The 26,048-nt window shown below is 37.4% G+C and overlaps 1 protein-coding gene across 1 annotated transcript in view; it reads left to right on the top strand.

The window, feature by feature from the left end:
• Window positions 1-26,048, top strand: part of Grm7 (glutamate metabotropic receptor 7) — a 769,727-nt gene that overhangs the window by 519,110 nt on the left and 224,569 nt on the right. The window contains exon 5 of the mRNA XM_076841104.1: window positions 15,846-15,986. Within this exon, the coding sequence (XP_076697219.1) occupies window positions 15,846-15,986 (141 nt within the window). The remainder of the gene's footprint in view (window positions 1-15,845; window positions 15,987-26,048) is intronic.

The raw sequence follows: 26,048 nt of genomic DNA, 5'->3' as shown, positions 1-26,048 counted from the left end.
TTTGGACCAAATATGTACCCTATGTTAAGTTTTAGTTGACCTCATTCACTAAATAAGGACAATAATCACGACTGATTTCCTAGGTAGTTTGTGAGGATTGAAATAATACATTTAAGAATCAAGTGTAGCCAGATGTGATGGCACACCCCTGTGTCTGGGGAGGCTGAGATAGGAGGATCACGAGTTCAAAGCCAGTCTCAGCAAAAGTGAGGCACCAAGGAGCTCAGTGAGATCCTCTCTCTAAGTAAAATACAAAATAGGGCTGGGAATGTGGCTCATTGGTTGAGTGTCTCTGAGTTCAATCTCTGGTTACCCCTCAAAAAAGAAGGGAACAAAAGTAATCATTTTTAAAGTTTTCAATAAATATTGTCCAGAACTATAGCTATTGTTGTTTTCTTTCACCAAACACTAAAAGTGTCCCTAGGGCAGGGACTGTGCATTATATGCTTTCAGAATCTCTCCACATAATGCCTCTTGATTTAATTAATATCTACTGTAATTAATTGCTCTATCATGCCATTTTCTGATTGCATCCAAGACACACTTGAAATTTATATGACAAAGAAGTAATCGCTGCCAAATATAATAGGACTGTTTCCTCTGGACATTGTAGTGACCCAGGTCACAAGCACAGTACCTGCCAGGAACTGTCACAAAACTCTGACGTGGCTCTCAGTGTGCTGCTACCCGTTAAAGGAACAGAAAATTATCAGTGGGATAATAGCACAAACAGTACTGACCAGGTTTATGTTGAAAAATCATGTCCATGTCCAAAACAATACCATATTTATAATGTCTTCTTATGGTGTGAACACCAAGTTCAGTTACTATTTCCAGTGAATCTGGAGCACTGCAACCAGCAGCATTCCACTTTGAGAGAAAAGCGAGGAATTCTTTGTCTAAACCAATTAGCAGTGGGCTGAAGTTACTCTCCTGCAAAACCAACCACATAGAAGAAGGGGAAAAAAAGAAATTATTGGTCAACATTCCAAAGATTTTCAAATACCATCAAAGGACACTGTTGCAACAAACTCTGACACACCTTGTCCAGATTTAGGAAGGTTGTCTTCTTCCTGTGAAAACTTCTATTACCTCATCCCTATAACTTCTGCCTCTAGATCTATGTCTGACCTGTTCCCATATCAGTTACTCCATTATAGTTACCAGCAGCAGACATCCACTAGAGTTTGCCAGAACAAAAAGGAGGCGGTTCGTTTATTTTAAGGAAAAAAAAACAACAAATGTCTTAAAGAACTGGAGGGAAGGGAATACTTCAGGGCCTGAGAAACAGGTTGGAACCAGGTGCTTGAGCACTGTAGAAAATGCAGAATCCTTTTTTACCTTCGACATCTCCTTTCTAGGTTTCTAATTGACTCATTCTTCTTTCCTGAAGCAAACTGACATTTTTTCTCTTCTGAGTCTACATGGTTGCTGTCAACAATGCCTGAGTTTACATCTCACTATATAAGTGAGGCGTTTTGGTTGACTTGAGTTTTGTTATTTCCAATTTCAGGTTATCATCATGGAAGGGAAATTGATTGGCTCTGGCAGAGTTAGGAGCTCACCCCTAATCCAGTGCATCAGTTCTATTACAACCATATGAATGTATAAGATTCCTAGAAAACAGGTATATAAAAGTGTATGAGTTTAGGGATCAGGACAACTAACTTAATGCAATATCTTCACCTGAAAAATGTCTTAGTAACTCAGAAGGCGAAAGAATGAAATGATCTGAAAATTTTTTTGAACTTGCTCTTTATTTACATGGAACATCTATTTGTGGCTTGTCTTAGCATTCCTGAATATATATATATATATATATATATATATATATATATATATATATATATATATATATATAATGCACCTTTCCTCAAATCTGAAAATACCTCTAAAGTGAGAGAGACCTTTGTCATGAAAATTTTAAATATCAGTTAAAGCTCTTCTAGATGTTTGGAAACCTTGTTCTTTTGATATATATGTTTCAATTGAAATTCATATTAAATAGTAGTGTTATTTTCTGGGATACTGGTATTGTTTTGTGAGGTTTCAAGTTATATTTTCCTTCCCTCTTTATGTATGCATTTAATGAAATACTTTCAAAATTTTAGGTGTTCCTCCTGCCCCTCAATCTTTGGTCAATGGCTGATTAGGAAGAAAATGAAGTATCATTTTGGTTAAATTCCTTTTGGGTTGTTATAGGTGTTTGATTATATAAGTTTAGATTTTTGAGTTCTCAGAAAACTTCTGGCTGCTGAGACTATTTTAGATCAGAGGACAAAATGAAGATGGTAACCAGGCAACATGTTTCTTGTATGGTTATTAAAAATAAATTGTGAAAGTTCTATGTTGCGGAATAATTCTCTGGCAAGTTTGTCTGGTTTTCACTATGATGTGGCCTGGAAAAAGAGATGGTTTCTGCTTTATCAATAATTTCTCTGGGTAAAACTCATTATTTTGTAAGACTATGGTCATTGCAGAGTTATAAATCACCATGAATGCAATTATCATAATTTAATATGATTCCTCAAAAACCTTACATAAATATTTTTGAACAAAAATCACACATTACAAATGTTTACACAGTCTGCTATGAAAACGTGAGTTTGACCCCAGAGTCATTAAGATGATATCAAGCTTGAATAAACAGGTGGATGGATATGCTTTGTACACTAAATAGCATTACCAATTAAAACTTTGAACTCTTTCATATAATGAATAACAATTTTCAAAGAATGACACCAGGATGTAGTCAATCATGGTCAATATACTTCATTCAATATTTGTTTCCGCAGACATTTGAAGATGTGATATTGTTTGAGCAATTGTGAGATACATATCATAGATTCAATGGAGAGGATTTTTTCTTCTCTGTGGTAGACCTTGTATAGCTCTTCCAGGGCTGTGTGTAAAATGAACATGTGAGTGATCAAATTACATAATATTCCATGATGCATTTTGTAAATCCTTATTGCACATCTGAATCACATAGATGCTGGTGCCTAGGCCTACCAGCTGCAGCTCTGATTTAGTTGGTCTGGTTTGAAGTTCCAGCATAGGTACTCCCCCACCCCCGCCATATATTATTTTTGCGTATAGCCAACCAGCGATGTGAATTACTGTTCTAAACACAGGTATTCTGCAAATACCTGACTTAGATTAGGGAATGAGTTTCTGGAAAAGGTCTCTCATATGAGTCAGAATTGGTGGGTTATTACAGTATAGTCTTTAAAAATGCATTTGTAGGAATCAGGTCTTGGCAAATACGCTTTTTATTATGTAAAGGTCATCCTTCATGGAAGGCAGATCTCATCTGGGAAGTTCCCTGGTAGATTCTTGGTGATTATTTTTGATTGCTCATCATTTTCTTCAGCTAGTTAATTAGGCTAATAGCCTGTCTTGGGTTTGTACTGTCAGGTTTTTTTCATGGATGTTGAACAGGTAATAGAAGCTAGTATGGGGTCTTAGAGTTCAGGGGACAGAGAAAAGAAACTCTGGTAAATGATGCATTCTTTAAAGACTGGTTTTAATAATGAGGAGTTAAAAATAAACTGCTCTGGAATCTGTTCATCTTATGTAAAACTTTCAGCCTTAGCTGGCAACAGGGATGCCAGCTCTATGGAATTTCACAGAGGGAATTCCAAGAGTGAGTTCCGTTAGACCCTTTTCCAGTCCTTGTTTCTCTCCCATCAGGAATTCTCTTGGAAATCACGATATCTCCTGAACTCTTTTGAGTCCTATAGGGAGAAAAAAACATCTTTATATTGTTATTAAGGTTAAGACAAAGATGCTAACTCATGTATCAACAACAGTGCAACACATCTTACTGTTGTGGGTTTTCTGTGAGGACATTTCCACCACTTAGCACATTTCTTTCATAAAGGTACTGAACAGATTATATTAAATGAGAATACCTTATGTTTTAACAGAGTATGTTCCAAGAGATATTACTGGACTGAGAGCTCTATGAGAATAGAGGGCAGGGTATTTGTGTACAACTTATGAAGATCAGTGCAAACTGTAGACCAAAGTTCTGGGTCTAATTGTTGCCCATTAAGTATGATATGGTGGTATTGTTAATTTGTTTAAATATTCATATCTGGTATATAGTAAATTTGGAATATAGTGAATCTCTAAGAACAACTTCTTGGAAGTATACATTCTTCTCAAGTATGGTATACCAGGTTGAACTCAAAATCATATTGACATGAGCTTACGAAAGCCCTAAACTGTAAAGAAGCTTGAGACCAGGATAGTTAAGACTGATTTGGGGGGCTGGGGTTGTGGCTCAGTGGTAGAACACTTGGCCTACCATGTGTGAGGCACTGCATTCAATCCCCAGCACCACATAAAATTAAACAGATAAAGGTATTGTGTCCATCTACAACTATAAAAACAAAAACAAAACTGATTTTCATGACTGATTACTGATATCCAATATGGAGTTGATGTAGGGAGTGGTTAGATGAGTATATTTACTGTATCTACTACAGGTAAAGTCATAGGTGATTCATAGGTTATTTTTGTGAAAATTGGGTGTGCACAGAAGCAGGTATTCATTTATGTTTGAGGGTAACTGTTGTACAAAGTTTTACTACTCAAAAGAGCCTGGATGCGGTTTGGTAAGAGCAGATACTTAGGTGAAAGATATGCACACATGTAACTACATAACTATACATATAACTATATATATAGCTATATGTAAATACATAACTATGTAGTTTATATGTGTAGCTTTATATGTATTTATAATACATAAAATTGTGTAACATATCTTTATGGAATTTTTATATGCATAGGTTTATTGTGTGTGCTTCGCCACATACACATATACATGCATGCACACATGTATTTTTTGAAGAATTAGAATATATGAATGAGCTAATAGTAAGAAAAATGAAATCTTGTCATTAGTGCCAGCATAGATGGAACTAGAGGTCATTATACTAAGTAAAATAAGCCAGAAACAAAAAGACAAGCCCCACATGATCTCAACCACATGTAGAATTAAAAAAAAAAAATTGACCTCATAGCAGTTGAGAGAAGCATGGTGCCTACCAGAAGCCAGGGGAGGGCTGGGGGTGGCAGAAATGGGAAGAGGCTGATCAATAGGCACTAAATTATAAATTACAGTTAGGAGCAAGAAGTTCTGGTGTGTTGCTGCAGAGTAGGGGGGACTGTAGAAAACAGTACTTTACATAAATTTCATAAAACTAGAAGAAATTATTTTGAATGTTTTCACTACAAAGAAATGATAAATGTTTAGACGGTAGATATGTTTAATCTGTTATAAACATAACACAAGATACACATGTATTGATATATCATATGGTACCCCATGAATATGTGCAATCTTTATGTGTCAGTTAAAAGTAAATAAATGTCATCATTTACTGTCATCAAAAACACAGAATTGATATATAGATATTTGATTTTATGAATATTGTATGTGAATTTATACATATGTAATATATGTTATAAAATATTGTAACTTTGTAATATAATATTACTATGGATTCTTGATTCCTGCGGTATCATTTTAAAAATTATGATTTTCTCTCAAACTTTGTTGACTCCTTACTATTTGAACATATTTAATCATGTATCTTGGACTTTTTTGCAGTAGTTCTTAGTTTTTATTATAATAAACAGTGCTCAAATGTATCTTTATAATTAAGCTTTAAAATACACTATGATAGAACTTATCTAATATACATAAAAATAGATAGAATCATATAATGAACCCCATAAACCAAGATCCCAGTTTCAAACATCATCTGTAATTTGCTAATTGGGTTTTAAGTATCTCTGATGAACTTTTATTGTGAAAGCAAATTTCAGATCAAATCTTAAACATTATGTCTTTCACTTAAAGTATTTCAGAAGTTATCTCTAATCAATAGGACCTGTTATTTACATAATTACCATAATATTATCACATCCTGTAAAACTAAATTTTCTCAATATCCTCTGGTGCTCTATACATATGTTTAAATGCATGTTCTTCTTTCATGAGGATAAATACCTCAAAATAAAATTGCTACTATGACATGTTTGCACAGTTTTTGTGACTTCTGATGCTTACTAGCAAATGTCAGTATGTATTGCAGCAAAGATGGCAGAAATCTGGTATGACACCTCTTATATTCATTATTGCTGAGAGAAGAAGAAAAATAGGGAAATATGAGATGCCTTGGAAATAACCTAGTGTACAAGGAGGAAATGTAGGGAGGCAGAAGGGTACTATAGTTACTACCCACAATATCAGTAAAAACCCAGGCCTGAAAGAAATGTTGTAAGCCATATGACTAAGGCCCTATTTCCATGCTCTCTTCTGAAGAGCAAAAGTATCCTACCATACAGTGATCCATTATCCGGTCCACCCTGTGGTCTCCAGGCAGAAGTCTCTTAAGAAGTCTCTTTCCAAAATCATCCACTCAAGGGACACTTATTTTCCATCTCTATGGACGTTGGACAACTTGAACAGCCCCCAAACGACACATATAGCTATGAAGTTTACATGACTGTACATGTTACAGGGAAATGGTGAGGGACTTTCACACGTGGTGGCTCTTCTTAATGTCAGGAACTGATATTGAAACTACTAGTGTCCACCAGAGGAAAGAAAACTGGCATTTAGTAAACAATATCAAAGTGTTAGTTGGTTTAGCATAAAATTTTAAATTTTCAAAACCATCTTTAGGATATGTACTATTATCTTCATTTTCTAGATGAGCAGACCTACATGTCTTTTCAAGTCCTTTCTGGAATAGATTAAGCAAGGAATGATAAAATAGAATAAGCAGACAAAAAAACACCAAAACAAAATCATCAGAAAACTGTGTGATGTTTTAACTTAGTGTCAAAACATGTTATGTTGACTTAGCGTAACATAAGTGAAATAAAAAAGGATCCAAATTCTGATCCATGTAACTCCAAACCCAGTCTGACGATAACTGAATATTTCATAGTTTTTGGTATTAAAGTTCACATTTTTCTGAAATGTTACTTCTTCTTTCCTCTTTTGCACTTCATATGTGTGTTAATTTTCTTTTTAAGTTATGTAGCATTTACACTCCTGTTTCTTTTCTTTTTTTATTTTTTTTAAGTTATACATGGACACAATATCTTTATTTTGTTTATTTTATGTGGTGCTGAGATCGAACCTAGGGTCTCACACGTGAGAGGCGAGCACTCTACCACTAAGCCACAATCCCAGCCCCACACTCCTGCTTCTTGTCCAGCATTGTTATAAACGTTGTGTGTTTTGAACGTTCAGTGATTCCAACAATCCAATAGAGTAGATGTTATCATCATCCCTATCTTGTTGAGAAATTTAGTCTGGTTAGGTCTGTTGCTCCCATTCCACTAGGAATGGGACCCTAGAATCCTAGCTTTAGTGTCTGCTTTTAAGCATTAAACTATCAACTTAGTATGTATTGTTTTTAACCATATTTATTCCCATATAAGTGTATTCAGATTACATAAATGCCCTCTGTTCCCTAGGCACTGCAGAAGAATGACAAATGGAAGGCATTCTGCATTATATAATATGCAACAGCCCTTTGGAAGCATTTTGTGGGATAATAGTGTAGACTTTATTCCCTCTACCTCATCCATAAACACTTCCCATGGGATTGTTTGTTCTTTGTGGAATAATTTCCATTGCAATAATTCTTATTTGTTTTCTCAAAAATGATGGCTGATTTCCACCACTCATCAGTAGACACAGCCAGAGTGTCTTGGGGTATGTCTGAGAGCCTGAATTGGTCCCACTAGATCAGTAATTATCTTCTTGCCAAACTGATTTAAATGTCTTTAACTTCCTTTTACTTCAGTAAATGTTTATAGGAACTCAAATGGGGAAAGTGGAAATGAATGGGAAGTAGTCCTTGACCAGAGAAACCCCAGGTTGCTAGAGGCAAACAAGGAACCAGCTGCTCTCAGCTCTGTGGAAGTACACATTAGACCATGAATAACAATAAAAGTCCAAGGTAAAACTTCAAGAAGCACAAGCCTCAAGGGTGCACCCCCACTTTCTACAGCAATGTGAAATTGCATCATGAGACAGAAAACCTCAGTTAACTTGCTTCAGATTGAATCCACCCAAGGTATCCTAATATATTTTGTGAGTTCATATAATGTTAAATTTCTAGTGTCCAACTGGATCATTTCCCTATTATTCAACCAGTTGCTGTTTGATAGATGATGATTATAAGGGCCTCATTTCCCTAGTAATTTGAAATACTACTTGTTTTAGTCAGCTTTTTTATTGTTGTGACCAAAAGACCCAACAAGAACAATTTTAGAAGAAACCTTTTTGGGGGGCACACAGTTTTAGGGTCTCAGTTCATAGATGGCTGACTACCCAATCAACAAATGGGCCAAGGACCTGAACAGACACTTCTCAGAGGAGGACATACAATCAATTAACAAGTACATGAAAAAATGCTCACCATCTCTAGCAGTCAGAGAAATGCAAATCAAAACCACCCTAAGATACCATCTCACTCCAGTAAGATTGGCAGCCATTATGAAGTCAAACAACAAGTTCTGGCGAGGATGTGGGGGAAAGGATACACTTGTACATTGCTGGTGGGACTGCAAACTGCTGTGGCCAATTTGGGAAGCAGTATGGAGATACCTGGGAAAGCTGGGAATGGAACCACCATTTGACCCAGCCATTGCCCTTCTCGGACTATTCCCTGAAGACCTTAAAAGAGCATACTACAGGGATACTGCCACATCGATGTTCATAGCAGCACAATTCACAATTGCTAGACTTGGAACCAACCCAGATGCCCTTTAATAGATGAATGGATAAAAAAAATGTGGCATTTATACACCATGGAGTATTACACAGCACTAAAAAATGACAAAATCATGGAATTTGCAGGGAAATGGATGGCACTAGAGCAGATTATGCTTAGTGAAGCTAGCCAATCCCTAAAAAACAAATACCAAATGTCTTCTTTGATAAAATGAGAGCAACTAAGAACAGAGCAGGGAGGAAGAGCAGGAAGAAAAGATTAACATTAAACAGAGACATGAGGTGGGAGGGAAAGGGAGAGAAAAGGGAAATTGCATGGAAATGGAGGGAGACCCTCATTGTTATACAAAATTACATATAAGAGGTTGTGAGGGGAATGGAAAATAAACAAGGAGAGAAATGAACTACAGTAGATGGGATAGAGAAGATGGGAGGGGAGGGGAGGGGGGATAGTAGAGGATAGGAAAGGTAGCAGAATACAACAGTTACTAATAGGGCATTATGTAAAAATGTGAATGTGTAACCGATGTGATTCAGCAATCTGTATTTGGGATAAAAATGGGAGTGAATAACCCACTTGAGTCTAATGTATGAAATATGGTATGTCAAGAGCTTTGTAATGTTTTGAACAACCAATAAAAAAATTAAAAAAGAAAAATAGATGGCTGACTCCACTGATCTGAGTGCAGTGGGAGGCAAAACATCATGGCAGAGGAGTGTGGTGGAGGAAGGCAGCTCAGGACATGGCCACCAGAAAACACAGAGACTAAGCTGAACTCAACAAAGCAGCTACACAGTGACCCACCTCCTCTAGCCACACCCCACCTATGTATAGTTACTACCCAATTAATTGCTGTCAGTGGATTAATGCACAGATAATGTTAATGTAGTCATAACACAGTCTTTTTCACCTCTGAATTGTTTTGCATTGTCTCACAAATGAGCTTTTGGGGGATATCTCACATCTAAGCCATAACACAACCTTTGTTCTACTGTCAACTCCCCCTGCGATTTTTCTGGGCTTTCTATTATATTCTAAGATCTGTTGATCCTTGATTTGTGCCCATGACAGTACTATTCCATTCTGACCACACAAAATTAACTTATAATTTATTGTTAAAACATTGTTCTGTCCCCTCACCAGAAGCTGCAAACACTCATCCATTCTTGGTCTTCTTTTTCAGTTATCTTGATTCTTGTATGTTTTTTCCATTTGAACTTTAAAGCCATGGGTCTTATATAGGGGAAAGAACTTGATATTTTTACTCAGATCAGATGCAATTTACAAATCAATTTGGAGGATGTTGACTGAAGGATACTGCAAACCCATCTTGAAAGACTGAACTTGATCCCATTAAATGGAAAGATACCATTTGTGCTCTGAGAGGTTTGTTTGCTAGCTGTCTAACTGGTTTTCTCTTCCATTACATTTTTTAAGCAGTATTATTTGAGTAGGTATGTATAGATAATTTCTCTGTTAATTGACTTCCGTAAATTTAGTAGCTTATTCAAGGGCGTATTCTGAAGGATCTCATATAGTATTTCTCATGTCAGTGGAGTTTAAATATGGCTCAAGTAGTAGCAAAGGTGTATTAATTTAAAAGAGATGCACTTTTCAGCTAGCTATGGTAGTCTATGCCTGCAATCCCAGCAACTCGGGAGGTTGAGAAAGAAAGATTGCAAATTCAAGGCCAGTCTCACCAAATTTATGAGGCCTAAACAACTTAGGGAGACCCTGTCTCAAAATTTAAAACACGGGGGCCTGCAGATATAGTTCAGTGGCTAAGCACCCCTAAGTTAAATCCCCAGTGCAAAAATAAAAAAGAGAGAGAAAGATGCACTGCTTATGGTAGAAGGTTCCATGTCAGCCCTCAAAATGAATATATGGTACAAATGGGGAAAGAAGCCCAGGTTGGTAACCATAAGGGGTAGTGGTAGATAGCAGTGTGAGCTGGAGAAGTGAGGACCACTCTCAGGCAGTGGAGTTTTGACCACCTGCCACTTGCTGCCACAGGGAATGGGTCTGTGTTACCAGTTCTTCTAAGTTTGCAAGTGAAACCAGGAATATAGAGTTTGAAACAGAATCTCTTGGGTTTTATGTTGATTTCAAAATTATTCTGGTGCAACATAGTAAAGGACAAGACAAGTCTACAGGCTAAATGCATTTCACAAGCCTCCAGTTTGTGACATCTGATGAAATAAATGTTATCATTTAAACCAAAGAGAAGTTAGGAACTTTACAACAATGTTTTACTTGCTATAGTTTTGTTAGTTTCCTTGGGCTGCCATAGAAAATGATCCCAATTGTGATGCTTAAAATAAGTTTTTTTTCTTCTTCTTCTATGGTCCCAGAGGTCAGAAATCCCCAGTCAAGGTTTTGGCAAGACATGGTCTTCTGAAGACTTGAGGAGAGAATCCTCTTTTCCCTCTTGCTGCTTCTGGTCCTTTGAGGGAGACAGTGGCTTATGGTTGCTTCCATTCAGTCTCTGCTGCCGTTTTTTTTTTTTTTTTTTTTTAATACCAGGGTTTGAACTAGAGAACTAGAGGCACTTAACCACTGAGCCACATCCCCGGTACTTTTTAGTATTTTTCTAAAATTTTTATAGTTGCAGGTGAATATCATGTCTTTATTTTATTTATTTTTATGTGGTGCTAAGGATTAAACCCAGTGCATGACATATGCTAGGCAAGTGCTCTGCCACTGAGCTACAGCTTCCCCATTTTAGTTTTTGAGACAGGGTCTCACCAAGTTGCTTAGGGTCTTGCAGAGGCTGGCCTTGAACTTGCAATCCCCCTGCCTCAGCTTCCTGAGTCCCTGGGATTACAGGCATATGCCACCACACCTGGCTCTGCCTCCACTTTCACACGACCTTCTTCCCTTCTCCCTGTGTCTCTCCTCTGTGTGTCTGTTGTAAGGACCCTTAGATTGGACTTAAGGCCCACATGAAACACTCAGTATATGTTCATCTCTAGATCCTTCTTTTTTAAAAAAGAAGTTCCATTCAGAAGTTTGGGATATTAGGACATGGAAATACATTTTTTGAAGGACATGATTCAACCCATTCTAGTGAGTTACAGAAATAGAGCATAAAGCAAATGCACACCATTTGAAAATAATTGTTATCACCAGAGTGAAAACTTAGTAGCCAGACCAATGCCCCTACATCCTTACTTCCCTCTACTATTGTCTGCCGTCTCTCTTCTACCTTCAGAAATAATGTATTTTCAGGAATGTCCTATTTCGGCCATAACACTTCCATTGCTTTTCTCTAAATTTGGACCATGTCTGTCTGCCTCCTCAAATCATGTGGCTTAGTTCTGCCTAATTTTGGACTTTGTATGACATGAGTAATTCTGAGTAGACTTTTCTGTTCCTTGTTTGTTCATCTGTTCTTGAGAGGCTCCTGCATGATTCTGTGAACTGCATTTTCTTTGCTGTGTAGGATGCTAGAGTATATGCATCCCATAGTTCCTGAGCATTTGGGATATTTCACATTGTAATTGTGAATAACATGTCCAAACATTCTTGAACATATACCCTAGGGCTCATGAGTAAAGCTTTCTCTAGTAAATGAACCCAGAGTAGAATGGCTGGATCTTTAGAATACACACATTAGCAATATTAATAGGTAACACTGATCTATTCTTTTTTTTTCCCCCCTGGAGCTTCTGTCACCCTTGGATGGGGAAGGTGTGGGCCATGGCTTCTGTGCCATAGACTCTTACTATAACACTGATCTATTCTGCAAAGTGGTTTATAGAATAACCCTCTCAGCAATAGGGGAAGTGAGCACCACTACTTCTCACTCTGATCAATGTTTTTCTCTCCCCTCCTCTATTCTCATTCTCATGTTCTATTTGTATTTCCTGTCATTTAATCCACTGGTATTGTATAACTGATAATCTCTCTCAATACCTAGCACATCTTCCCCGAGTTGGAAGCAGAACAGGAAATGCCAAGAGTCTAGGCCAGAGGTCTTGGGAGCTCCTTTGCACTTGGGCTGACAGAGCAGTTCTCATCTGCAATGCATGACTGACCTGAAATGGCTGTGATCAGGTTGCTTTCTGATACCACATAAAGCCCCATTAGTATCTGTCAGCCTCCTTCTGCCCCAGCAGAGCAGGCAGCTCTGTCCTCTGACCCTGCTCTTGACATTCTGATAGCTTTCCTTTTATATCACACACTGGTAAGAGATTTTTTTTTCCCCCTTTCAGCTGGAAAGGTCACTTCTCAAACATACCACCTGGGATGAATTATGTCTCTATTGATTTACACTCTCTTGTCTCAGCCACAAATTTCAGGGACTGTTTGAGGGAAGTACCCCATTTAAAAGGGGAAAGAAGCAGGTATTTACAGTCATAATGCCAGCTAAAGCCCTATTCGTTTTCTGTATGTTGTTCCAAGTTTTGTCCTAAGATTTTAGCAGTGTTGCTCACTATGTACCCAGTGGGACACTGGTTTCAGAACAGCATGGAGATTAATTTCTGAAATGAAACTCATCAGTCCAGGAAAAGGAAAAAATTGATACTCAGAATTCCATCTACTTCATATAAAAGATTGATCTTTCTCCTTTGTTGTAACTCTGATTCTGTTTCCTTTGAACTAAAATCCTGGTCTCCATGCCTAAGGATATATACTTTAAAACTCTGATAGTTTAACTAATAGTAATGAGAGATGCATTCAGATCATTTTTCTTCTGAGATCTAGTAGAGATGGATGAAAGCCTCAATTCAATAGGAAACAAGGAACACAATTACATTATTAGAGTTATCCTAATTTCTGTGTCTAGCCTTGACTCTGCTCCACATTGGGGTCTGCACATCTTGTACTGAATACCCTGTTCCTGAAAAAAGATAGGCAGGATCTTTAGGTTGTGGAGTGAGGGCTGAAAGTGAGGGTTTAGTGTCTTCAGGCAAAAGGAAGACGTTAAACCAGCCCTTATCTCTTACTAAAGAAGATCTACCCAGAGATGCCAAGTATACTCTAAGGCACCATAAATGTATGGCTATAATAAGATCTTTTTTTAAAATAGGAAGGGTAGGAAGGACAGTAGAATAAAATAGACACTACTATTGCTGTATGTATATATGGGACTGTATGACCAATGTGATTCAGCAACCTGTACACTCAGAAAAAGGAGTAATTATACCCCATTTGATTCAAATGTATGCTATGTCAAGATCATTGTACTGTCATGTGTAACTAATTAAAAAAAATAATTTTTTTAAAAAAGCTTGAAGATCTGGGGCTGGGGCTATATAGCTCAGTGGTAGAGCACTTGCCTAACATGCGAGGCACTGGATTCTTTCCTCATTACTTCATAAAAATAAAATAAATAGAAGATATTGTGTCCATATACAACTTAAAAAAATGAAGATCTCTTGGACAGTACATGCTTCTTTTTTTAAATTTTTTATACCCAGGATTTAACCCAGGGTACTTAACCACTAACCCACATCCCAGGTCTTTTTATTTTTTTAATTTTGAGACAGGGTCTCAGTTTCTGAGGCTATCTTTTAACTTTAGATCTTCCTGCCTCAGCCCTCCCTGAGTTGGAAGCAGAATCACTGGGATAACAGGCACGTCCCACCACACCTGGCTGATGGTAAGGGTCTTCAAGAGTGAAAATGAGTAGAAGCCACTTGTGAAAATTGATTCAGTATTTTTTCAATATCTCTGGTAAAGAGACATCAATAGATTTTTAGGCCCTGAAAGAAATCTGACTCTGCTAAGCAGAGGTATGTGAGGAAGAACTAACTAAATGGTGTAATATCCATCTGATATATCTGCCTCTTTGAATGATCTGACAGGAATCCTGTTTTCCAAAACTGGCCTTAGCCCTACCACTGTCAAGACTGTGAAGCCGGTTGTACCATTGAGTGATCTGCCTATTCCAACACCTGACCTCATAATTGTTTCATTCTTCTACCTACTAAACCACTGAGAAAATGTATATGAATACTTCTTATTTTTGTAATGTATCAATTGATGCAATTTTTTCACGGTCTTAAAGGAAATCTTTGAATAAGTTGAGTATGTGAAAACAACTCCTCCTTCCCTGGTTCTTGACCTTCAACTCTAAGTTTTCAGAGAAAGAAGGTGGTACCACTTTCATATTTACAGAGAATATAAAAAAGACTATGACATAGTGAGATCAGTGGAGCTGGAATTGAAGTCTGTCCTTTGTGACTCTGAATCCAATATTTTTTCTTGACTCATTCTCACAAGAACTTATAGTACCATCAGGATGTTTAAAGTTCCATTATCTTAAAAAGGCAGAAGTCCTGGGAATCTTGTCACTTAGGTCTTATTTGGACACTCTTTATGAATAGCATTGAGGTTTATGTTGAGCTTATTTCATCCTTGGCCTCTTAAAAAAAATCTTCTATTCTCATTTTGACTATAGAGTCAGTTATATGATGGGATTGTCCTAAAACAATGAATTCTTAAAATGATACTCCTAGGTCAGTCACTAAATTAGCAATGTAGATGGTGGTATAAAGGTTGATCTTGGATGTGTTATTTTTTTCTAAGCCTATCTTCTCATCTGCAAATAGGAATAATAATAGTAACTACCCAGAGGCTCGTAACCATTGAGTCACATCCCCAGCCCTTTTTATTTTTTATTTTGAGAAAGGGGCATGATAAGTTGCTAAGGCTAACCTTGCACTTGTGATCTGCCTCCTTCACCTTCCTGAGCTGTTGAGATTACAGGTGTGTGCCAGTGCACCTAGCTGGCAGTTATTATCTTGATGACTCTGCTGAGAATGTTTTGTCCTGTTTTAGCTCATCAGAAATGCAAACATGTTGTCATCATTATATCATTTCTAGGCTCTCTGATGCAAATTTCACTGTGCCAGTGTTATTTCTAGGCCACACATCAGCCTGGCAGATTCATTCATGACCTTGGAATATATGTTTTTGTCGTCTTTCATCAATGATGATTTTTGCTTTTGATTGACATAAAAAGCACCTTGTCTACTAAACTGAAGAAAAACCATCACTGGCGTTTTTATTTCTAGATGTGTCCGGAGAGCCCCATAAACACTGACCTTTTCCTTCAACTCTGTTTAGGATTTGATGCCTACTTCACATCTCGCACCCTTGAAAACAACAGAAGAAATGTGTGGTTTGCCGAATACTGGGAGGAGAACTTCAACTGCAAGTTGACGATTAGTGGGTCAAAAAAGGAAGACACAGATCGCAAATGCACAGGTAATTTCATTCTCATTGTCCTTTTCATGTGACTTGACGTGACCAGCATTGAAATGTCTGCATAGTTGACAGAAGGAAGCTTGGCTGGAGACAAATTGAAAAAGTAAATTGAATTTTACTAGATTGTTCAGAAAATAGAACAGGAGCATAAGTCTTGTAGGACAAGAGAAGTACAGACAAGACTATATTCTTTTCTGCCTGTCCATCAAGCAGTAATTGACGTTTTCATTGATTCTCTGAATTCAGAAGGGGTCACATTGTTTTGAACACTGTCATTGATGAGTATTAGTTCATCTTTTAGCCAGGGGTGTGAAGTCATTTTCACATAATCAAAAATCTCTAGCAAATTTCATACCAGTACCACATTTAACTATTACCACGAATGGTATATTTGATTAAGGAAACAAAGTGCTATGAGTTTCTAATAATGAAATTTTCAAATGATTTGCATGATATCTAACTTAAAATGTCAACTGCTAGTTAAAATACACTTAAAAATATTTACTCCTCCTTATATGTAAACTTATGTGAATGGTCCAAATAAGAATATGTATGCCTAAATAGAATAAGATATATTCCATGCTTGCATAAATAGATCAAAACATACTCTTATGTCATATATATCTAAAAAGAACAAATAAAATTTTTAAAAGAACGTGTGTTCAGGTAGTCAAAAGGAAAAACCACATTTATTCATGTATTCATTCATTCATAAGTGTTATTAAACAACCTCCTTTTCTGCTAAGAACTGTGCTAGGCATTTGTTGTTTCAGGATGAGTGAACCAGGTAAGGCTCTGCTTTCATGTTGCTTATAGTCCAGTGGGGGGAAATTTAACATTATTCCAGTGATCTAAGAAATAAAAAATTATGTACTGTTAATACATATTCTTAGGGTTATATATTGCAATCCATAATTATGTATATTATGAGGACATGTAATTGAGGAATTTGACTTATAAGGTGGAAGCTTTCTCAAATGGAGGGAATGATGCTTTTGTTAAGATCTGAAGATGAATGGTGTATTAAGAATTGTAATGCAAAATAAATAAATATTTCTTAAAAATCTGAAGATGGCTTAGAGAAGGAGAAAAACGGGTTGGAGGGTTTCTTATAGAAGAAAACAGGGCAAAGAGGTGTACCAAGAGGGATTACTGTAATTCTGAGGATCTGAAAGACAGAAAAATGTTGGAGATTATGTGAACTGCTGCTGTAGGTGCCAAGAGATGAGAAAATATGAAGTTGGTTGGGATATTCCTAAATTTATCCTGGGTTTCGGACAACTATGGAAGGATGTTACACAAGGTTATGACATTACATATCATGTTAGTAGCAGCATTCCTCAACTCTGTTCCAGTAGCCTTCAACATTTTTAATGGTGACCTTGAAAAATCATAAAATACCTCCATTAGAACCAGGGAAGGGACATTCAGGTTGGATAAAATTCTAGCATTGAGTTTTATCTTTGCAGTATTGCTCTTTGAATTCTGGTTACCTGGGTGCTATAGTTGAAGCCACTGGACAAGCATCTATGAATCAGGTGGAATGCAGGTAACAACATGGCACTAAGAATACAATGAAGAGTTGAGGACTTTAATTCTCAGTTGTTTTCTGTGAAAACAAAGAAGATAGGAACAGAGATGTGAATAAAAACAGTGATATGAAATGAACAGGATATATATGGAAGGCAGAACAGTGAACTCTAAAGTCACATTAATCACATTCTCCAGCCTATGTTATGTAACAATAAAGTGTTTTCAGAAATATGACTCAATAAGGATGGGGGAAAGGGAATAAAACTAATTCAATGGTGACTGGACTTAGGTGACACAAAGCTTTCAAGTGGAAACCAAAAAAATTAGTTTGACATCTGGATAATTTGTCTCTAAGACAGGGAACATTCAAGTGTACCAAAAGTATGCAGATGATTGATGGAAGTTTTCTGAGTTTTTCTAACATTGGATGTTCTATGGGCTATCTGGAGGTGGAAGCGATTGTCTGATGGGCATCAGGATTATTCCTGTCTCTGGAACAATCTTCTTACATGTTCCAGCTTGTCTTTTTACATGATCCAATCCAAGCATTTTTTCTGTCACCATATTTTAGTGTTGGCTAAAATTGATAACTTGGGTTTATAGAAACGGGGTTATTCCCCAAACTGTCACCTTGTAAAAATGGAAATAGTGCTGTCTTCCTGTCATACTCCTTTTGTATGAATAATCCATGATTAAGTTTACTAAATTACCTGGAACCTCAGATTATATCTTGGTCTCTCTTCCCCCTTTCCTTTCTTCCCTTTTTCTGTGTGATAAGATGCAACATTTTGAGGGATGGCAACTCCTGTTGCTATCATTCTTACTCTTGCAGGTATAAGAATATGTGGATGAATTTGTCTTTGATACTTCACTTTATTTTTCCAAGTCCTACTAAATTTATATATTACTTTGGTAGTATTTTCAAAATACTGCTTAAAAAATCTTGACACTTAAGTATACCTCAACTTGGAGAATTGTAAGAAAATTGTGGCTAGTCAGAGGGAAAAGAGTCACAATGAAGAGAAGGGACAGTTCCATTGCAGAGATGAATTCTTGAATGTATGGTGAGAACCAGAGTCTTAAGCTCGAAGAAGGCATGGGAGAAAGAAGCACAGGAGGATTTATGGATGTGAAAGATGTGTAAGGCAAGTTACCTTAGTAGCCAGCTTTTGCAACATTAAAAGAATGTGTGCAGGCTGGGGATGTGGCTCAGGCAGTGGCATGCTCGCCTGGCATGCATGCGGCCCGGGTTTGATCCTCAGCACCACATACAAAACAAAGATGTTGTGTCTGCTGAAAACTACAAAATAAATATTAAAAAAAATCTCTCTCTCTCTCTCTCTCTCTCTCTCTAAAAAAAAAAATTTAAAAAAAAAGAATGTGTGCATTAGGAAGAAGCTACAAGACAAGGTGGCTTCTGGATGAGTGGTCTAGTTTTACAATCCAGTAATACAGTATATGTTTAGTTTAGTGTAGAGATAGCGATGTTTAGATATTGAGAATATGGAAAAGAGTCCCCTTTGTAACTTTCAGTTACTAGGTTCTGTTAATGAATAACAGTATAATACTCCATGTTTGTGAGCACAAATTAAACTGTAAACATTTTAACATGCTCATTAGCCATAATGAGTTATTTCTTATATATCAATTCCAAATAGACCATCATTGAATCAGTCATCTTTCAAGTCAAGCTTCAAAAATGAGGAGTGAGATCCATAATATTTGAAGAGACCAAATTCTTAGAGTCATGGTTTAATGATGAGTTCTAAAATTCCATGACAGTAAAAGATCTTGAAAGGAAGAAAAATACAAATGAAGAAATATGGGATAAGCTGTGCATACCTCATAATTTGACTTGGGGCTAGAAGCATTTTTACTGATTATAGCCATGTACTATTCACTCCTATAAATTATCCCTATTCACTTAACATTTTCTTCAAGCAAGGTATGCTACCACATTCTTTAATATTTTAAGAACTTCTCACTTTTCCTTGATGCCTGGTTCAAGCTAGCTATCTCCCTCCTATTTTCCTTAGCAGTAGCCTAATTTTTACCAATAAAGATAAAACATTAGTATGACCAGTCCTGCTCATGGGCCAGCAGCTCTCAAGCTTGAAGGCTTCCATCCCTTGAGGCATGCAAGTGGACAGTGGCCCAACCTTTCCCTGAAAACGCAAACTTTAATTGGCAGGTGTTAAGGCCATCCATGCTACTTTATGGTAGAGGTACATTTTCTCATTGGGTGTCAGCTCTTCACACTATGAAGCAAGCCCTTCTAGAGGGTTCCCCACAGACTCTGTCATTTAGAGGCAGAAAGATCAGGTGTGACCTGTTATCAGGTTGTGTCCACGTCCCTGCACTTACAGCCAGTGGACTAAGTGTGTTTACCATGAGACCTCCCGTTTAGGGTTTGACCTCACAGGGAATAATGTTTCTGCAGAGAGACCAAGGCCAAGGAAAGAAGAAAAAGTACTCAAATGATGTCACTGGAAAACAGATGGAAGCCAAGTTATAGAGAGGAAAATTCCCATACTAAACTGGTTAAGAAGGTTTTGGAATAAAAAAAAAGAATTTGGAATAAAAGGAGTTAGGAACCTAAGACTATGGCTGTAAAAGTTTACCTCTCAAAATGACTGTTTTCTTTCCTTTTTTTTTGGCTGAATATTGAATCCAGGGGTTCTTCACAACTGAGCCACTTTTCCAGCCCTTTTTATTTTTTATTTTCAGATACAGTCTCACTAAGTTGCTTAGAGCCTTGCTAGATTGGTGAGGTGTGCCTCTAACTTGTGATTCTCCTGCCTTAGCCTCCCATGTTACTTACTATGATTATAGGACTGTGCCATCACACCCAGCTTCTTTCTTTATTTTTAAAATGAGGACAAAAACTTTAATTCTTAAATTGTTAGGCTTACATTAGATATTTCAAGTATAGAACCTGAAATGACAGTGTCACGTAGTAAGAGCTCCATGTTGGTAATACTAATCTGTGGTTCTGGGCCTATTACTGTTGTCTGTAGGAATTTGTGAAGATTCCATCACCTGCATTAGTCTAGAGGAAAATCAAGGTATACATCAAACTGCCATGGAAAAATAAAGGCAGAGGTTTGATTCAGCACATAATTGTAGACAGGAGCTCTTCACTGGGGTACATGTTACTGGGTGAGTGACTAATGAAGGTGCCAAAAGTTTTACACACAGTGGAATGTTCTGAGTGGAATAAGGTCAAGACCCAACATATTTCAGCATCATGGTGCAGAGTCTGTGTCCAGGTACCACAGGCTTGGATTTGCACTCCTTATTTACCAAATTCTGTCCATTTTACTGTGATGAGCTATATCCTCACATGGCTGGTAGCATCCTCAAGGTCTCAGCTCCCAAATGCATTTTTCAAATCAAGAAGGAGATTCTGGGAATCTGCATGTGCCTGTTGCAGCCATAAAGATTATCACTCTGTCAAATCTATGGCTCACACAGAGCATTTGTCTAACTAACATCTTCTTTCTGCCAAATGCCACTTTGCGGATTCTGATTCATCAGTGTTACCTCTTTGCTGAAAATAAGGAACCAGCTTTTAGAAATCCATCATCCTGTGAAGGGGCAATTTGACTTTCAGAGTTGTGTTTTCCTTTTGTGATGACAGAGGGTGAATGAATTGGCAACATTTTTTTTTAAACAACCCATGTATTTCATTGCTTTCATTTTGAAGTCACAGGACAAGCCAATTTCTGTTTTGATTTGTGTGCTTTTCAACCAGTGCTCATTGTGGAAAGAGATTGGGGTAAAGAGCAAACTGGTAAATTCCATATTTTGTAAGGTCAGAACCATTAGCTGTGTTATCCTTCACACCTCATTTCTGAAACCTAGTAGTTTAAGTAAAGGTCTCTTTCTTACTGGTGCCGAAAAGCCAATTCCTAAATACTGTCAGGGGACACACTGTGTATTTCTTAAGTCTTTCCTTCTCACTAGAACCCAGACCCATTGGAGCCTCCATAATTTGTTAACAAACCCTAGGACAAAAGAGTTACACTTAAGAAAGTCAAGTACTTTGGGAATACACATGCAGAAACAATTTATGTCTCTACAATTAGCTTTTGTCATTCTTTTATTCTGTTCTGAATTGACCTTTCATTATGACATAGATGCTGTATTGTGGCACCTAATTTGTGTAGCACGATTGAAGAATCCACATAAAAATTTGATAAATACTGTCTGACCCTTGATGGTTGGAGACATTTTGAAGTCCTTTGAATGGCAAGCCATGCAAGCTGCATTTTTACATCTCTTTTCTATCTCAAACCAAGGCTCAACACACATCAATTATGATTTATTCTCCATGAACATGTATCATAGGACTGAGTGTTCATATGTTGCTTTGTTAAATTTTTGGTTCTCTGACTCATCACTAAATGTCAGTCTTGATGAACATTTCTCTTCCCACCCTTGTTCTAAGTCTTCCCCTACCTACCTCCTACATAGTTAGTTTCTGTTTTTGTGGTAACTGGAAATCTGTTAAATCATTAAGACTTTTTATTTGTTAACAAATTCATTTAAAGACAAACATTAAATATTAGTATCCTGGAATTGCCCCAGAAAGGTTAAAATATATAACTGTGGATTTAGTAAGACATTTTACAGCAATGATGGAGTTAACTTGCTAATAGAATTTAGATAGATGTCATTTAGCATAGGATTCCCCAATGTAAAATGATCTGAATGTCACATCAGAAATCTTTGTTGATCCTGGAAAATCTCTTGAAATCTTTTTTGAAACATGAAGTATTAAATGAAAATCATATGACCCAAAAGGATGATCATTTCTAAACTTTGGGTTCCCAGATACTATAGTCAAAAATAGACTTTTAGTGTCACATTTAATCGAATGGGATGCCATGTAAATGCTATGGCTTTATTTTTAATTCACTTAGATGTGAAATTTATTTTCTTAATATTAATAAAGTTCTTTTTAACAGGAATTTAGGAACTAAAAGATAAACTCTTTTCAATGGCAGCATATTACCAACTGTGTCAATTGTCAAAATTATTCCACTGGATGAATTTGAGAGAAGATAAGCAAACGATTAGACAATGCTTGATTCTGACAGCATAATTAGAAGGGTCTTTCCTGTGGTTGTACACGGTAATAGGCAGAAATCTTGATGAACCAAACGACCAGTTTAAAAAATAGAACTTGTGATCATTTTCTGCAACTTCACTTGGTTTTGCAAGTCTCCATTCCTGAGTTTTATAGAAAGTTAACCAACCTTTTTATATTTCCTTTTCCTACCTAGCCTATGGGTCTGACCTTCAGTTACAATGAAGTTACAACTTTTTTCAGCCCAAGTTGTTGCAGTTCCTTGTAGGGTAGCTCCGCTCTGGCCATTGGTTTCTATGCATGGCTACTCGTATCCACAGATCCAACACCAGAAATGTACCTTGTCTGTTACTACCCTTCCTGGTGGATCTCTGAAGATTACCACCTCATGCATTTATGGTGCTAACCTCAGTGTCCCAGGTTCGATTATCATTTTGAGGACCTCTTGGACCCTCCTGCCCTCATGGTTCAGGGAGGTTGCAGAGCCTCAGACCTTTGCTGTGAGTTAAACCAGCACTTAACCTTCATAGTCCCCTCATCCACTCCTTTCTCATCTTCCAATCCTGAATGTCTTTAAGGAGACGGGGAATGGAGACTAACTCAGATGCCGTTTTCCACATCTATTGCATATGGAATGTACTTTATATCCTGAATCCTGTAGCGATCCATTTTTTGAAGCTTAGAGCCTCATATTGACCATGTAACACTGACTTTCTGCTCTTCCCTTCATTTTCTCACTCCCCCCTTTTTTCTGTCTACCCCACTCCTTCACCTGTCTATTCTCCTGTTGTCTTCTATTCAATGATAACCATCCTCCCTCAAAGCAATGAAGAAGAGTTTGGAATTTAGTCAAAAAACTTGGGAGGAGAAAAGCCAAGCACATTCATTAATGTAACATTAACATTTAGAATATCATCTTTGAACACCAAAGTACAAAAATCAGAGTATGCCAGACCCTTGTCTTTGAAGAAATAATGCAGTCATGGCATTGAACTCATAAACTTTTTCCCTGAATCTTGACCAGATGGGGGTCTGTTGGGGGCTAATTATTTTCACATTTATGAGTTCGCTATTTGTAGATGGACCCTGCAGTGAATGATTTCTTCCTCTGCCACCATCCCTAAGATGCATGGAAAGGGGTCTTTACCCCCCCCACCCCGCCTTTTTTTTTTGAGAGAGAATTTTTAATATTTATTTCTTAGTTTTTGGTGGAATCAACATCTTTATTTTTATGTGCTGCTGAGGATCGAACCCAGCGCCCCGCACATGCCAGGTGAGCATGCTACTGCTTGAGCCACATCCCCAGCCCAACTTTCCCCCTTTTAATGCATGTCCCATTCCCTCAAATTGCACTTTTCCTGTAGCACCTCAAGGCATCCACAAGAACTGTGCTCAGAATTCTGTGCAGAATCAAACCAGGCAGAGGGGGATACCAAGTTGAAAGGAATACCCAGGTAAAACTGTTTGCATCAATGCTACAAGCCGCAGTTATTTGAGCTGTTTGTCATTAATTTCTCATTAACACCAGCATGCAGTGGCATTAAAGATGGGAGTTACAGCCTTTCCATATTTGGAAAAGATGTCAGGCAAGGCCACTCATGAAAAGAAATTCCTAAACTAGGCGAATTATTGTGTATGCATCTTTTAAGCAATGATTCTGATAAATAAAATGTCTCAATGTAAGTATTATAAAGTGGATGCTTAGAGTCGTTTTAGGAGGGATAAGAAAGGATGGCTGAATGACTCATCAAGTGTCTTCAAGAAAATCAGAATGGAGTGTAACTTCCCATGGAGTTTCTGGAAATAGAAGTTTCCAATCCTCTCTCCATCCCCAAAGAGAAATATGGATACTAAAAGCATTTTTGGATTTTATAGTCTGTGCAAAGTCATAATCACCTTTCTAGAAAATAAAAAAAGCTCAGAAGATAAATGTCAACTACATATAAAAAGCCAGATTAAGGGGCTGGGGATGTGGCTCAAGCGGTGGCACTCTCGCCTGGTATGCGTGCGGCCCGGGTTTGATCCTCAGCGCCATGTACAAACTAAGATGTGTCCGCCAATAACTAAAATAAATAAATAAATATTTAAAGAAATTCTCTCTCTCTCTTTAAAAAAAAAAAAAAAAGCCAGATTAAAAACTTCACAAGTTCCTTCTAACTTTTGTCTCCTTATTTTCAATATGGGAGATCCCAAATGGGTGGCCACATGGGGAGGCTTCTTATTTTCTCATCCTCAAATAATATTTATTATTTACCTTCCTAAGCACAGAAAGTTCTGTGCTGGTTTTAAATACAGTCTTTTATATAGAGAAATGGAGTTCCAGCTGCAGGCTGAAGCCTCATGGTTTTGCTCATAAGAAGTGAGGATTTGAGGCATCAAATTGCCTGAGTTTAATGCCAGCTCTTTTTATTACTGTGAAACTTTGGGTGTCTAGTCAGCTTTTTTGATGCTGTGACCAAAAGACTTGACAAGAATAGTTTGAGAGGAGGAAAAGTCTATTTGGCACTCGGAGGTTCATAGGTCTCAGTCCCTAGATGGCTGACTCCATTGCCCTCTCAGCCTCAGGTGAGGCAGCACATCATGGTGAAAGGGTGTGGAGGTAGAAAATCACTCAGGATATGGCCATAGGAAGCAGGGAGCTCCCCTCACTAAGAACAGAATATTGACCCCAAAGGCACACCCCCCAATACCTACCCCCTTCAGCCACACCCTGCCTGCCTACAGTTACCACCCAGTTAATCCTTCAATGAACTAACACACTGATTAGGTTAAGGGGGACAGTCAAGACCCCTTTCCATGCTTCTTAGGGTTGGTGGCAGAGGAAGAAATCATCCACTGCAGGGTCCATCTCTTAAGCCATTCATTTAACCTCTAAAATTTTTTGCATTGTCTTAAACACAAGGTTTTGGGGGACACCTATATTTAAACAATAGCAAGTTACTTAAACATTCTCATCCCACTCCCATTTTCTCATCTGTGTAATGTAATAATTGTAATTTTCCCTGCTGTGTGGGATCTTTCACAATAATTAAATAGAACAACACTGGTGCAGATGCTTAGTGCTTACTGGCCTCAAGCGCCATCTTTGTGGATGAAGTTGATGGTGGTGACTGATACAAACTTTACCATTTTTTTTAAAAGAGCTTTCCATGATTCATATTGCCAGTTCTTCCTTGATTTTCATGACAGTCCTTACTCTTTCTTTACTTGAAACATCCTTTATCTTATGAATTGTGCTATACACATCAGTACTATTCTGTATGTTTGTCATTCCAGTGGATCCCCTACAAACCTTGTGAGCTAGAGAAGGCAGGTATCGTCCCTCTTATACAGATTAAAACAAAACTCAACCTTTAAAAATTTCATGGTTTTTTCTGAGAACATGGCCACCAATGAGAAGTATGCGTGTATATCAGCAGCTAATGTTGTGCATTCAT

Source organism: Callospermophilus lateralis, chromosome 20, assembly GCF_048772815.1.
Source record: "Callospermophilus lateralis isolate mCalLat2 chromosome 20, mCalLat2.hap1, whole genome shotgun sequence".
In the NCBI taxonomy this organism is placed as follows: Eukaryota; Metazoa; Chordata; class Mammalia; order Rodentia; family Sciuridae; genus Callospermophilus; species Callospermophilus lateralis.
Note: the sequence above shows the minus strand (reverse complement) of the source record. Positions and strands in the feature narration are given on the sequence as shown.